Source organism: Zootoca vivipara, chromosome 16, assembly GCF_963506605.1.
Source record: "Zootoca vivipara chromosome 16, rZooViv1.1, whole genome shotgun sequence".
NCBI lineage: Eukaryota > Metazoa > Chordata > Lepidosauria > Squamata > Lacertidae > Zootoca > Zootoca vivipara.
The window spans coordinates 38,554,516-38,570,095 of NC_083291.1; the positions used below are offsets into that span (position 1 = coordinate 38,554,516).

Genomic DNA, 15,580 nt, shown 5'->3' on the forward strand with positions numbered 1-15,580 from the left:
AACTACCCTCCCTACTAAATAGCTTTTGACACACCTATCCTTTATGGATTTGCCCCAAACCATTTATTTTCCTTTTAAGAAATCTGGGCTTGTGCCTATTGCCACATTGTGAGGTTTCATATGTCGGTATGGATAAATATTGCCTTTGTTGGTCCTAGGCCTGATGCCATAAACTTCACAGGGTCTTTCTGAGTTTTGGGAGGAGGAGGAACATTTTCATCACATGTTTGTTCTCTCCAAATTTTTTATCAGCCCCTGTCACATTCTTCTTCCTGATTTCTGCATACTGATAACTTAATTTCTTCAACAAAAAGCTGAAGAGTTTAGCGAAATAATGGCCGTGGCTGTGCCTTTGCCATACCTTTAAAGCCCATTTTTTCAAAGACTTCTGCAAACTGTACTTTGTCGCTGGGAATTGTAACTCTATTCGGGGTAAACTACAATGCCCACATTTATTTAAGGGAAAGAATGTGATCAAATGTGCTTTAAAGGTATAATGTGTACAGCAGACTATGTTTTTAAGGTTAGGTGAATAGTCCCGATAATAGTAGTGAGGGCAGATTAAGTAAGTTGCAGGTAAGCTAAAGAATAAAAACAATGTCAAGGGCAAGTGGCAGTTTCTGATAATAGTGTCAGGTGCCAAAAGCTAGTTTTGAAGCAAATGTTGAATTCTTGGTTGCAATGAAATTTTTGCCACAAAAGGCTGATCTTGCCATTAGGAAGAGTGAAGAAGCCCAGGCAGATGTTTGAATGCCACAAGTCTGGTGTTTGTGGAGTTTTCTGACTTGGATACCAAAATATCATAGGTGCTGTCTGCTCAGAGTTGGGTGACATTTACTGTTCTACCTCAGGGAGTGAAATACCTATAGATAACCCCTCTGATGGCCAAACTAGACATGAGGGAACCAATGGCTATGGCTGCCGCCACCAGCTTTTTCAAAACTTTAAATGCACACTTCCTAATCCCATTATTCCAGATGGCTACATGAGCTGTTTTCTGCCCCTCCTTTCCCCAGCTTCTCCAATAGTTTCTGGGGAAACAGGCTTTCCTCATAAAGACAAGAAATACTGGAGTGACAACCCACTATTTTATTTCAATACATTTATATCCCATCTTTCCTCCACCATGGAACTCACAAGTGGGCCCCCAGCAGGTCGCCCAATGCAGACACTGGCCAGGCCCAGGCCTGTTTAGAATCACATGCTGTCAAACCAGGCCCTGAGACTACCTTCCCGCCACCATCTCCTCTGTATCCAAGGTATAAAACACAATAATAATAATATGAAGTAAAAGAATCCAGGATTGTAGCACAGCTGTGATTAGGCAGAACAGTGCAGCCACTCATAAACAAGAGGTAGCAGCAAAGGGAGGAATTCATGCTCTGACTCAGGTTCTGTAGTGGGGCAGTAAATAAATAAATCTGAACCTGAAAGAATAAAAACCACTATTCACCTGTACTTAATACCAATTGGGAGCCTACTATGCTGGTCCAGTGTTGGCTTTGGTGATCTATACCATTTTTCAGAATAGATGGTAGTAAAAACATGATGTTGGCTAAGACTCTGGTGTCATATAAGAACATAAGAAGAGGCCTGCTAGGCCAACAGCCCATCTAGTGCAGCATCCTGTTCTCCCAGTGGCCAACCAGAGGCCTCTAGGAAACTCTAGCGGGATCCAAGTGCAAGAACGCTCTCCCTCCCTGGGGTTTCCAGCAACTGGTATTGAGTATCATTAAGGCCTCTCAATCTTTAATCTTATTTTTCTCAACTTATTAGTCTCCTTGGAGCAAAAGTGGTTCAACAGGAGGCTTCAGCTGGCCACAGATTCTTACTGTATTCTTAATTGTATTTGCATCTACACTTAGCAAGACAAACACCCACAGATGGGCATGCTATGATTAACACATGCTGTGTAAAGCTTTTCTGCATGGGAAATAGTAGGCCTAAGGATCTCTGTCTTAAAACTAGCATGTAGCCCAGTGATGGGCAACCTTTTGAGCTTGGTGTGTCAAAATTCACCAAAAAAACCGAGCATAACTCGGATGGTGTGTCACTTCGAGAAAAAAAACCATAATTTCACGATATTTGTAGTTTACATAACAAAAATGTATAATTGTTTCCCCTTTTAAAAAAATGAAAAAGGGGAGGGCCGTGTGTCACCGAAAATGGCTATGCATGTCAGTGCTGACACGCGTGTCATAGGTTCGCCATCACTGATGTAGCCTGTGCTACCTAGAGTGTGTCCTGAAAATTTTAAATGTGGGATATTTACAGTTTTAAGACATTTTGTAACCATGAAGGCTAGTAACTTGAGTTTTGAAGCAAGAAACAAAATTCCATGCCCTGCCTTTGTTTAGGGATGCAGGGAGAGGCATGAGGAAGTGCTTATAGCCTGGCAGCTCTTGATTTATGTGCCTTGTACTGGGAGTTGATCAAGTAGAGCAAATGCCAGAGACCTGGAGGCCTGTAGAGCTATGCAGCTATTTCAGCACTGAACTCGGCACAAAGTGATAACGCTTCCCTGTTCCCACCTCTTTTACGCAGAGTAAGCAAACTGGATTGGGAGGCAGGGCTGGAGAACCTGTGGTACCCTTGAGATGTCTTGGACTCCAGATTCCATCAGCCCCTATTCCCAGTGCAGGCAATAGTCAGGGATGGTGGGATTTGTAGCCCACCAATGACTGGAGATGGCAGTTTCCCCATCCACAAGTAGGGGTGAGGAAGTAAGAGAGCTCCATCGAAGTGTCTGAGTGGCCCATAAAGGATCATTTAGTTGGTGCCCACTGTTTCCCCCCCCCCGCCCCCTCACCAGTTAAGGATCTCTACCTGTGGGTCTTGCCCACGCCAAGAGCCTTGCAAACCCTCACTCTTTTAAATTAAAGTTTACATCTTAATAAAACAGGATAAAAACTGAGCCACTCACTGGTACAGAGTAGGGAAAGTATACCTAAAGAACACAGAGACAATAGGGGATCCATCAGATAGCTGTTAAAGGGGTGGAAGCGAGAGAACAACATACAAAAACCTCAAAATAACAGGATGAGCATCTAGGTCATGAAAATATTTCCAAGTGAACTCAGGGCTAGGAGAAGAGAGAAAGTTCCTTTCAGGATGATTATTCAAATAAGTGATAAAAGCCAGCTGCAAAATCTTCAGCTCTGCATCCCTCCAAGCACTTTCAGGAGATAGCAAGTGAGATTTGTGACAGAGCTCTGCATACAGCTTTCTTAAACCAAATTCTTTGGTGGTGCACAAGTGATTTCTTCTGAATCCTTTATCCAACTCTGTCTTGATTCCAGAGTCAAGGGATGCCTCCAGCCTGTCACTATTTTGTGTGAGCCATTTAAACACATACGGGAAATTAAGGTTTGTGAAATTAAGGTGATTAACGCACTTGGTGCCAAAAGGCACAACAATTATTCTCTAAAACAACAACAGACCTTTTGCAGTCAGAAATGTGCTGGGGCCATGCAGTGAAAAGTGTGTGGTAAATGAATGTTTAATGGGAAGATATATAAATACCCCACAAACAAATTGGGATCAATGCTCATTGTCATAAAACAGCCCTGCATACGAATCAGAATAAATGTTCAATACAGAGCACACTAATCTCTCCATAAGCTTTGTGCAAGTGAACCAGGATGAATGCTTGATAGACCTATAATCTGGAAGAGCTCCAAGGATAATTTTGGGACACATCCCTAATTACAAAAGTATACTTCAGGAAATGCACATCTTTTGCTTCTGCAGAAGATTGAAAGGTTTGGAGTAATAGAGTTTTTGGTCTTGCATGGCTACAGAAACCTCCATTGCATCCAGACATGTTCCTTGCCCTCTCCCACCGATCCCACAGCAGTTGTCGTCATCATCACTCCTAAGAGTGAACTTGGGTGCTTGAGGGTTGACAGGACTGAAGCCAAAATGGGACCTCTGATAAATGCAGAATTGGGTTGAATCTCAAGGTACACAGAATAACCAAACAGTAAGAACAACAACCTGAATGGAGGCAAACGTAAAACCCCACAAAACAATAATTTGTAATAAATCCAGGACTGAGCATGCTCCACTGCCTGTACCAGTTACACAATGTTGACTGTCAGTAGGAAAAGGAAAGGGGGGTGAGAAGAGACATTGGCAGGCTCCAGCCCTTTATGGCTTGGAGGGGGCATTGCTGGCTGCCTGGAACCCTTCCAGTTGGCAGACAGTGAGGATCCATGGCAGCACTTTGTTTCAGGTCAGGTCACACTTGTACTGACGAGTTGAAATCCACCCTGGAAACCATTTTTGTGCCAGTCTTTATGATCACCGAAGAATTGATGCTTTTGAATTACGGTGCTGGAGGAGACACTTGAGAGTCCTATGGACTGCAAGAAGATCAAACCTATCCATTCTAAAGGAAATCAGCCCTGAGTGCTCCCTGGAAGGACAGATCGTGAAGCTGAGGCTCCAATACTTTGGCCACCTCATGAGAAGAGAAGACTCCCTGGAAAAGACCCTGAGGTTGGGAAAGATTGAGGGCACTAGGAGAAGGGGACGACAGAGGATGAGATGGTTGGACAGTGTTCTCGAAGCCACCAACATGAGTCTGACCAAACTGCGGGAGGCAGTGGAAGACAGGAGTGCCTGGCATGATTTGGGTCATGAAGAGTTGGACACGACTAAACGACTAAACAACAACAATATGCTAATCTTACTTTACTTCATTATGCTGCTTTCCCACCACCATAATTCTCCTGATCTTTGGAGGAGTGCCATTCCTCATAGTTCTCTCCCCCGGTCCCTCCCCCCGCAACAATCCCAGCACAGTGCCTTGGCACACAAAGAATGCAACAGGTATGGGCAGGTTTACCTGTTGAACTTCTGTTTGGCATGAAGATTTTTAAAGCCAAGGAAACCTTGCCAAAAAGATGGGCAAGTGGCCGTGATATCGGCTTCAGTGAGAATTTGGGGGCAGGCTTGAGCAGTTGGCCTTTGGGCTGCTCTTTCTGAGCCAGCCTTTCCTGTGCCCTGCCTCCCTTCATCCTGCTGCCGCGGCGTCTGTTTCATCTGCCAATCTGGGAAGCTGAGACAGAGTGGAGACAGAGCTTTGGCTGCTGGAGCATGGTGTCCTCCCAAGCACCAAGCTACTCTCTTTTCTCTCACACACTCCCTGGCTTCATGGAGCAACAGAATAAGCGTCCCCAATCTATTTATGATTTCAAGAATTCCAGCCCTGGAGGTGGTGGGGACAAAGGGTGGGGTGTCAGTTTGAGAGCCAAAGAGGCCTTAGCTACGAAACTTGGTATCAGTGTCTTAAAAAGAAGAAACAAATTAGTAGAACTTGCTCAGTGCAGACCAACAGGCTGATGGTTCTTTGCCATTGACAACATGCCTGCACAATAATCATCGGGCTCTGCCCTTGCTAAACCCCACACTGCCTGGGCCAAGTATTTTTACTCATGTGTGTGTGGCCCAGTTTATCTTGCCAGACATAGGAGCCGGCTCCGAGGGCCTGAGGTCCCATCTTAGAATTGTACAGTTGGAAGGTACCCCCAAGGGTCATCTAGTCCAACCCCCTGCAATGCAAGGATCTCAACTAACGCATTGAGGACAGATGGCCACCCAACCTCTGCTTGAAAACTCCAAGGAAAGGTAAAAGGTAAAGGGACCCCTGACCATTAGGTCCAGTCGTGACCGACTCTGGGGTTGCGCGCTCATCTCACATTATTGGCCGAGGGAGCCGGCGTATAGCTTCCGGGTCATGTGGCCAGCATGACAAAGCCGCTTCTGGCAAACCAGAGCAGCACATGAAAACACCGTTTACCTTCCCGCTGTAGCGGTTCCTATTTATCTACTTGCATTTTGACATGCTTTCGAACTGCTAGGTTGGCAGGAGCTGGGACCGAGCAACGGGAGCTCACCCCGTCACAGGGATTCGAACCGCCGACCTTCTGGTCAGCAAGCCCTTGGCTCAGTGGTTTAACCACAGCGCCACCTGGGTCCTACCAATAAAATATTTGAGGGAGCCCCCCCCCAGTTGATGGGCATTGCCATTCAAATGCTGTGTGTGTGCTGTGTCATGTGATTGATTATGTGGGATGGCGCTTACCTGGGCCCCTCCAATATTTTATTCAAGTCTGCATCCCTGAGGACTTACTATGTAAGGAAGGAAGGAAGCCCTTTTAATCACACACAAATTTCCATGGCAATAATTTCCCCTCTTTCTTTCCCTGAGCTCTATTCCTTCCGTATAGGGGTGCAATCCACTGGGAAACTTCCTTTGAACTTACCCTCCCCATAGCCTGCTTTTAATGGTGCTGGAGTTTTTTCAGTAATTTCCCATGGATTTGTAGTTTGGCAGTTTAAATCACCTGCCCTGAAAGGTCTTGCATGTGTGAAATAGGAAAGATGCTAGTCTTCGTGACTTAAGCAAATATATTCAAACAGCAGCCAGATGTCCTGGGCTGTTTGGATGCAGAGGAGTGTGGGGAGGCACCAGCTGGAGAACCCCCAGGGGAAGAAGGCTCAGAGCCAGGGGAGTGGTGGCATAGCTGCCAAGTTATCCCTTTTTTAAAGGGAAATTCCCTTATGCTGAATAGGCTTCCTCGTGAGAAAAGGGAAAACTTGGCAGCTATGAGTGGTGGTGGGATGAGGATGAGGGGTCAGAGGGAGAAGACTTGGAGGAGGAGGTGGCAGAAGCTGAAGAGGCAACAGGGCTTAGTGAGAAGGGAGAGACTGTGGCAGAGAGAAGTCCAGGTGCAGAAGCAGATGCTGAAACAGGAGGGGGGGGGACGAGAGAGATCAAGAGGCAAAGATGAGTTAGGCTGGTGCAGAAGCAGGGGTGTGTCCCTGCTCCCCAAGGTGTGCAATGAAACTTTTTCAGAGGAACAATTAGGCCCGGTGGCACCAGCTTGAGGGGGCAACTAGGGGGCGATGTCACATGTGTGACGTCCCGGACCCGTATGTATGCATTGCACCTCCCTCTCTAAGCTGAGCAGAAGCTTCCAGGGCTTTGGGAAGGAGGCACCCGGCCTCTGACAGGATGCTTTAGCCCTCCTGCCTACTTTCCAAAGCCAGGCGGGCTTTGGGAAGGTTGTGGAAGAGTTCTTGGATCCCTTTGGAGCATTGCACCTCCCTCTCTAAACTGGGCAGACTTTGTGAAGGAGGCATCAGGCTTCAATACTGTAATACTCTAATTTATTGGGAACAATGTAATTTCGTGCATGCACACGAAAGCTCATACAAAAATAAAAACTTAGTCGGTCTTTAAGGTGCTACTGAAGGAATTTTTTATTTTGTTTCGACTCAGACCAACACGGCTACCTACCTGTTACTGGGAACATTTAGGGGACAAGCCAAGACCCCTAGTCCACTGCCTGCATGCCACTGCCCCCTCCAGCTGCGACAGGGCCAGGGAGGGGCATGAAGCGGGAGGAGCAAAGTCAGGCACGCCAGTGCAGTCTCAAAATGTGGGAGGGGAGGAGACTTAGGCATCTGTGGAAAGGCAGGCAACCTACCAAAGCACTCCTGAGCATATCCTGTTTCTTCTAATAAAGAAGAAACTTACTCTGTGCGATTTATTGCTGGGTCACTCCTGACACCAGCAGCCCTTATCCTTTTCTAAAGCGAAAAGTTCCAGATCTAAGCCAGCAACTGGCCCAAATCCTGTATGTGAGAGAGAGGTGGGCTAGTCAATAAAAGTACAGGTAATTGTGTTCTGGTCCTACTGAGGCCTTTTTTCGTTGTTTGCATTTTCCTGGGTTGACTCCAGTTGTGTAGTACTTCTGGGCCTTTCTTTGTCGGGTTTCCACAGCTTCTGGGGCTCATGGCCTACTTAAAAAAATTGTGTGTACGTGTGTGTGTGTGCGTGTGCGCGTGCACACACACACACACACACACACTTTAATGTGTCTCCTAACTGATCTTCCTTGTAGGATTCCCACTCCCCCCTGCTTTCCTGGGTATGTTTCAGTGTATAGACTACTTCTACCTACATTGGTGATGGCTTCTGACTCACTCCCTACCAGAGAGAGAGAGAGAGAGAGACTACAACAGGTAGGGAAAGTTGGGTTGTTTAAATTTAAACTTTCCAAAGGAGAGGAGGCCAGGGGTGGGCCCCGAGACAAATAGCCAAGTTTCCTCTTTGCTTCCAACACCCTGAAGACCTTGGCATACAATGTGGCATGATGGTTATAGAGTGCTGGACTGGAACCTGGAATACCAGGGTTCAAATCCTCACTGAGCCATGAAGGTCACTGGGTGACATTGGGCCAGTCACTCTCTCTTGGTCTAACCTACCCCATGTGGCTGTTGTGAGAATTAAAAAACAAAACAAAAAGCTGATGCAGGGAAAGAGCCATGTACTGTATATGCCTTGAACTCCTTGGAAAAAAGGTGGGGCAAATATCTGGGGTCCAAGGTTCAGAGTTAAAGTCCTCATAGTTCTGCTTCTTGACCACTCCTTTATGCTTCTTCCCTGGCGTGATCTTCCCTGGTGTGAACATCACCTGCTCTCCCTTCCTCACACCTTCCCTGTTACTACGAATCTCTCCCTCCAAAGCTTTGTCTTCAAGCGGGGAAAACTATACCTCAGGTTATAGATATCTATAGCCTCCATTTTGAATTTTGATTGGCTTGGTGCTGTGTGTGTGAAAAATTCTATTCATAACCCAACAAGGGAACTGGTGGGTTTCTGAGCAGAATTACTCCCTCCTTCCCCCCAACCCAAGCTCCCCACAATAAACAAAGACAAATTCAGCTGGAAGATCAGGGTGGTTCCTTTTATTGCTATGTTCCATGATAAAGTTAGCACAAAAATCACAGACAGAATATAACCTGCACTGGGCAGGACTTGAGGGGTAGGAAGGGAAGGAGAAGGTCTGAGACAACACTGGCATTGAGACAACACTGGTGGACTTAAAGCTGAAACCCTGGAAGACTGTGTTTGGGTTCTCCCACGGCTCTGGCAATGCAGGCGTGAGTGTGCATGCAAGAAGATGGAACAGTTGCTCTCCCAGTGAAACCTGGCCCTGAGCAGATGAGACTTCTGATAGCCACTTGCTCCTCAATTTGCAGGAGGGTGTAGGGCAGACCATTGGCACGTTCACAGATCTGGAACATCTTAATGATGACAACAGCAGCAGGTGGCGTTTGGAAAGGCCCTAATTTTGGGCCCAGTTGCAAGGGAAATAACTCTCACAGTTATTATGGAAACAGGAACTGGTGGAACTGGTTGGCATTCTCAAGCTTACAGAGCACAGCAGTTATTTCATCCTTGGAACTAACCATTGTTAGCAAAACAACTTCTCACCTCCTAAACCATGTTGACATTCCCCATCCCCAGCCATTCAAGAGTGGAAAATACTGGGCTCTGGCTTGCAAATTTGTAAGGGAAACACGAAGGGGTGTAAAAATCGTGTGCAATAGCTCAGAATGTCAGGAAAAGTGGTCTGTAGTCTTACGATCAAAAGCAACAAGAGGCTATTTAGATCATTAGCAAAGGCCAGCAAATTCCTTTCCAATCATTATATGAGTAAGGCAGTTCCATTTATCATCACTTAGGAAAGGTGGTTTGTTTTGGTCTGGGACAGACAGGAAATCAATGGCCTCACTTTGGCAATCTGTGCCAGTAGCTAATGGCCTTTGAAAAAATGAAGCAAAATCTGGCCAGATTTCAGCCTTTCCATCCATCAGGAATCCTAGGACTTCCATCTGCTTTATCAAAGGGTTAGTTGTTGCTTGCAGCGTGGGGCGGGGCAGGGGTTGTTCTCAGGAGATGAGAACACAGGAGAGGCTGTGTTACATACGGTAGCTAAGCGGTAAAAGGGGAGAGATGAAGAACGACAGGAGCCGTTACAAGGGGGAGGGGTGTTTGGCAAAGGATATGCAGCTCCTAGGTCAGGTGAAAAGCTCAGCCCCAACCAAAAACCAGTAAATAGTTCAGAGCTGTACAACCCTACCATTTGGTGCCTCTTCCAGCTGGGAAAAGAACTTGTCCCTGATCCCTTTACCAAAAGTGCAATGTACATAGGCAGGAGGTAGGGACCAGGAAGGATTGGAGCATGACTCAATCTTCAGCTGGCCCAAACTGATTAAGAGTGATAACTCCCATCTATTGATTATTTCCCACTGTCCTATGCTAGGAACCTTGGTCATTAGTAGCAGAATATGACTCAGAAAGCACAAGGTTTCTGCAGAGTCCCAGCAACTGTTGGGTTAACACCCAAAGCAATCTGTGGCAAGATGTTTTAACACTTGCAGAGAGTAGGGCTGGAGCAGGGGGCATGCAAGATTCCTCAGAAAGAAAGAAAGAAAGAATCAACAGACATGCTGGTAGGACAGTGGGGTGGGTGGAGAGAATCTGAAGTACCTATCTCCTGGAAATGCCCAAACAACTCTTGAGATCCAACCAGTTCTGCACCAGCACCTAGTTCCATTCCAAGGTGGTGTTCACTGCAGAGTCCCTTTGTTAATTAAACTCAGGCATCCCCAAACTTTGGCCCTCCAGATGTTTTGGACTACAATTCCCATCTTCCCCGACCACTGGTCCTATTAGCTAGGGATCATGGGAATTGTAGGCCAAAACATCTGGAGGGCCGAAGTTTGGGGATTAAGAAAACTTGTGTTTCTTAATACAATATTCCTTCTTCTTCCCATACAGAGTGTTTTGAAAGATTTGCATTTTGTAGCCAGTTAGCAATGCACGAAAGCTTCCTCTTCCAATAATTACTGGGGAAGGGGGGAAGGAGAGAAGCTATTGTTTCCATTTGAGGAGTGGTGGTAGAATAATTAAACAAAAAACAAATTCTACCCCACTTATACAGTGCTCAGACTAAAGTTTATGTGGTTGTGTGTGCATGCAAAAACATTTAAAATATTGAAAAGATGATGTTGTAAGAATTCAAATAGGCAAGTGTGTGCAAAATGCTGAAAGGAAGTCCATGTTTTAAGGGTTGTTGAACCTGAGCAGCCATGAGCATAAGAAATAGGTTTGTAAGGTTTAATTTTAGGTGCTGAGGACAGGTTTTGGTTGCTGGGACTGAGAACAAACAGCACATGCCTTTTGAGGCTATTTTGGCTCTGATGCTGTGCCATAATAGGAAATGATAGAGGAAAGCATTAAAATATGACCTTTCATTCAAACAGGGAGTCACAGATCTTATACTTACAATGCAATACACATCTCAAAAAGGCACCTATATTGAGATTTTGGTAACATGCAAATATATTTAAAACAAATCATTCAAAAGGCATGTGATTAATCAACTGAGAATTCCATAATCAACAGAAGTTTAAAAGCAAACAACTTGATAGGAGGTGGAGGTGGAGAAGGTGTTCCAAAGCGCTTGCCCAAATAAGATTTGCTGGTGTTAAAGAGCATTTTGTTAAGCATTTTGTTATGCTGGCAAATCTCCTGCACATTTCAGGAAAGAAATTGTATGCAACTTGCATGTAGAATGTCATGTTGAGTCAGTCACGACTGGACCCAATGGTCAGGGGTCCCTTTACCTTTTATTCTGCTGTGAACCCAGCAAAATGAAGCACGTGTAATCAGAGGCGTTCCTTGGCTCCCTTGCACCCTTGGCAAAGAGGTCCACTGAGGCACCCAGAGGTATCTATGTGCCTTGCCCAGCTGCCCAGAGCAATGGAGGAGTGGCCCAGGGAGTGTGCAGATGGGCGGGGCAGGGGGGGGCTCCTAGGCACCCCGAGCCAGAGTCAACAGAATTTTGCCACCCTGGGCAAGGGCCAATTTAAGTGACCTGTAGGTATGTCTCTGCGTGTGACTTGTCAGATGTGGCCCACAAGAACATTGCATGCTTTTTCTTGCTTGAAAGAAAGCATAACCACTTAAGTAGAGTCCTGCTGGATTGGACCTCAGCATTCTGTTTTCAACAGATGGCAGGCAGATGCCCTTGAGATGCTCACAGGCTGCATGAAGACAACATCCCTCCTCTGTTCCTCAGAATGTGCAATTTAAAGGTATACAGCATATGACCATGGAGGCTCTGTTTAGCTTTCTGTGCAGGAATTTTGTCATGCTAGAAGGTGGTACCTATTCTGTGAAGTATCAGTTAACACGTTAAGAGCACGTTATACATTAGGAGTGTAGACAAAGCAAGCTACACGCAGCAGAGAATGGAACAAATCACTCAAGTCTTGGCTAGTGCAGTGAACACAGTGTAACCCTCATAATCCTGTCCACATTTCCTCCCCCCACTGCTATTTTCTACACTGACATCCCTCCCCCACCCCCTCCATAAAACCCCCCGCTACAATTTCCAAACACCCCAATCCCCTGTAGCATGAGGTTGGCTTGTTATGCAATTTAATCTCATTATATATATATATATATATTTATATGTATGTATTTACGAAACAAATATAGACATAATATTTATAATTTTGTCACAAAATAAAATTCTGTGATTTCTCTCTTTGTCTCTGCTTTTTTTTACAACCTGCAGAAATATTAAGAAAATTATATATTTCTCTTTCTTTTATAAGTGCTTCCATTAAAAATATACAAGCGAGAAGCTTTTTGTACTGTTAAAGTTATGCTTGTTTGAGATATACAGTATATATAAGTATGTGAGTTTATCACTCACACACACACATACTATCTCTTACTCTGTCATAGAAAATGTGCAAATTAAAAGCGTAGCAAACTTTTTTTTTTGAGGGGATGTGGGAGAAGAAGCTAAGCATAGAGGGATACCAGCTACTTGTTTCAGAGACAGGAAACTAGTCAGATCCTGGCAGGCAGGGTTAAGGGATTTTGAGTATAATCTTGACTTGGACACACAGGACACCTGGGTTTCTTATCTAAGTTAAGGGAGAATTCTGCATGCTGTCTCACCCCATCTCACTCCAGCAATCCAGAAGATAATTCCCACAAATCATTTCACAAGTTGGATTTCAGAGTCTTGAATGCCCCAGCACTCCTTAAGATAACTGGCTCAAGGGGTGGGGGGTGGGGCACCTGCAGAAATTGGCCATTGAGAACCTTCCCCTCCCACAGTTGACATGCTGTTCCTGCCAATCAGCTGCGTGGGCACCAATGAACATGAGTTGCCACTATTTGAGAACACATCTGAACCTCAAAAAGGGACCCCCTGGTCGTCACATGAATGACCCAAACAGTGAACCTGGAGCAGCCAGCAGGTGTCCGCAGCCAATCACAGTGCCTTGACCATTGTACCTAAACGGTACCCAAGTTTGCAAACACCTCTCTGTCGGGTTCAGACTTTACATTTTTAGGTGTATGCCCCAGAAATGTAGCACGTGAGGGAGTCTAGAGGCCGGGGGCTGCTGTGCTTTCCCCTTGATCAGTCTGCTGTGTCTGGATAATACTTAATAGCAGGGAGCCTTAGGAGGTGTTGGGAACCTGCGGAAGGCCAGAAATTTACGAATAAAGGGGTTTGTTCTCTGCAGGGGAGGACAGAGGGCTTGGCAATACCTCAGAGTGAGTTTGAGGAAACTTTCTAATGCTATTAAACACAGTTTCCCACAAAGCGCTCCAAAGATTTATGGCATACTGTGGCAGAGATTATGCCAGGGTTTGCTTCTGAATCAGATGCTGGTATATCTGAGAGCAGTTCTGTGCACCTGGGCTGAAAGCATGGGAGAAGTCAGGGGGTATAAAAGAATTCCTCTGTGAACTGTAAAACCTCAGCCCAAGGGCCTGGTTGCGGCTGGCTGCTTTACAAAACGCTTCTGTTGGGGCAGAGGGATGGGCTTCCCGTTAACACTGTGATTGGTCAAGGAAGTGGGCTCAAGGAGGGCAGGCCTTATGCCTTGCTTCCCCACGGGGACGGCAGGGCTACTCCACACAGGCGGCTCAACAGCCCTCCAATCAGAAGGCCATTGGAGGCAGGGAGGGGTATGTTTGCCACCTCAATGCAAGAGGGACCCAGCTCCTCACCACCAAGCTGCTGGATAGGGCTCCCCGCTTGCCACTGTGGGTCGCACCCAGGTGTCCTGGTTCACCGCACCCCCTTTTTTAACCCCTTCCTGCTTCTTTTGACTGTCTCCTCTCACAGAGCAGGAGTGGAACCCAGGCGTCCTGCACCTCACCCGTTAAGATCCCAGAGAGCTCTGGGGATAAAAATTCCAGGACTTCTGGATCCCTTTGGGTGGGAGGGAATTCTCCCTCCTGTGTGTTTGGCTAAATATAGATAGGTAAGAGATATATAATGCATATATAGAAATTTAAAATATTTTATCTTTAAAAAATAACTTTTCTTTTTTTAAAAAAATGTAAATCTAAGGCTCTCTTTCTCCCCCCCCCACTTCCCTCCCCCCACCCACCCCTATGGCCTTTAGGACTCCCACCCTCCACTCAGAGATCTGAGGGTTCTCCCTCTCGCCCAGTTGGGCTTCGTTCTGGCCCCTGAGAGGAGAAGGTGGGACGTGAATAAAGAACCAGCAATACCTTTCCCCCCCAACAAGCAGGGACCACCGCCCCCCACATTCAACACATGGCAGGTGAACTGTATCCCTCCCTCCTCCCCCCAATGGCAGCCAGGGGCTGAGTGGCACAAAGAAATGGCGCCTCTTGTTGTGGGAGAACAGCGGGCGAGCATTGGTCACATGACGCTCTCCAGGATGACTGCCTTGCTGCCCCCGTCTGAGGCAGGGGTCAAGGTGGTCAAAACGCCAAATTCTGATTCAGGCACCTTATATTCCAGATGGTGCAACCCCCAGATCGGCTGGGTGAGGTGGTGCCAGCGCTGTTGAGTAGAGAGAAACAGACAGTGAAGACCTGTATATACTCGACAAATGCATGCCTTTTTGAACACAATACATTCTATCACTGTGCCATACAGAGCGTGCTCACGTACGGTTTATGTGTGTGGTACGGAAGCTGTACTTCTCAGGACAGAGCAGGGCTGTGTAGAATTATTAAAACAGCAGAGAGCATTATTGGCTGCTCACTCTCCACCTTAGAACAAATCTACACCACCAGGTGCCATAGAAAAGCACTAGACCTATCAAGAGATCCAACGCACCCTGGTTGCCATTTTTTTCAGCTCCTGCCATCGGGACGGAGATATAGAACAATGCAGGCAAGAACGAGCCGTCTCAGGAACAGTTTCTTCTCTAGAGCGATTTTGGCCTTAAATGGAAAGCCTGGACTTTGAAGTCATCTTATTTTACTTGTTATTTGTATTATATTTACTGTTTTTAATTAGGTTTTGTAATTTTGGATTATGCGGAATGCTTTATCTGAGTGGATGTAGCAACAGAGTAATTTCGTTGTTCCCGCAAGGGGACAATGACCATAAAGATATCTTATCTTATATCTCTGTGCCCATTCCTCCTTTACTACTAGAGACATTTACAGTCTCATAGCCAATGCCCCCAGCAGCACACGAAACTGACATGGCATTCACCTACACACACTCTCTCAAAGGATGGCCAAGGGCTGCTCTCTCCTTGCCCCTTCCCACCACCACCTAACCTTAGACACAATGGGCTTACATTTTCTCTTAACTTTGCAGAAGTTGGAATGTTTCTGCACTTCCCCTATCATGTCAGCAGAAGAGTGAGCAGCTACAGAAGACTTGAAGTCAGTTCAACTCAAGCCAGAGCTCTCAGAGCA

General features: G+C 46.1%; 1 protein-coding gene across 1 annotated transcript in view; it reads right to left on the reverse strand.

The window, feature by feature from the left end:
• Window positions 1-8,740: 8,740 nt before the first annotated feature.
• SLC6A8 (solute carrier family 6 member 8) overlaps window positions 8,741-15,580 on the reverse strand; it is a gene marked incomplete at its 5' end in the record, with an annotated part of 29,321 nt that continues 22,481 nt past the window's right edge. The window contains 1 exon segment of the mRNA XM_060268789.1: window positions 8,741-14,708. Within this exon segment, the coding sequence (XP_060124772.1) occupies window positions 14,565-14,708 (144 nt within the window). The 3' untranslated portion in view covers window positions 8,741-14,564.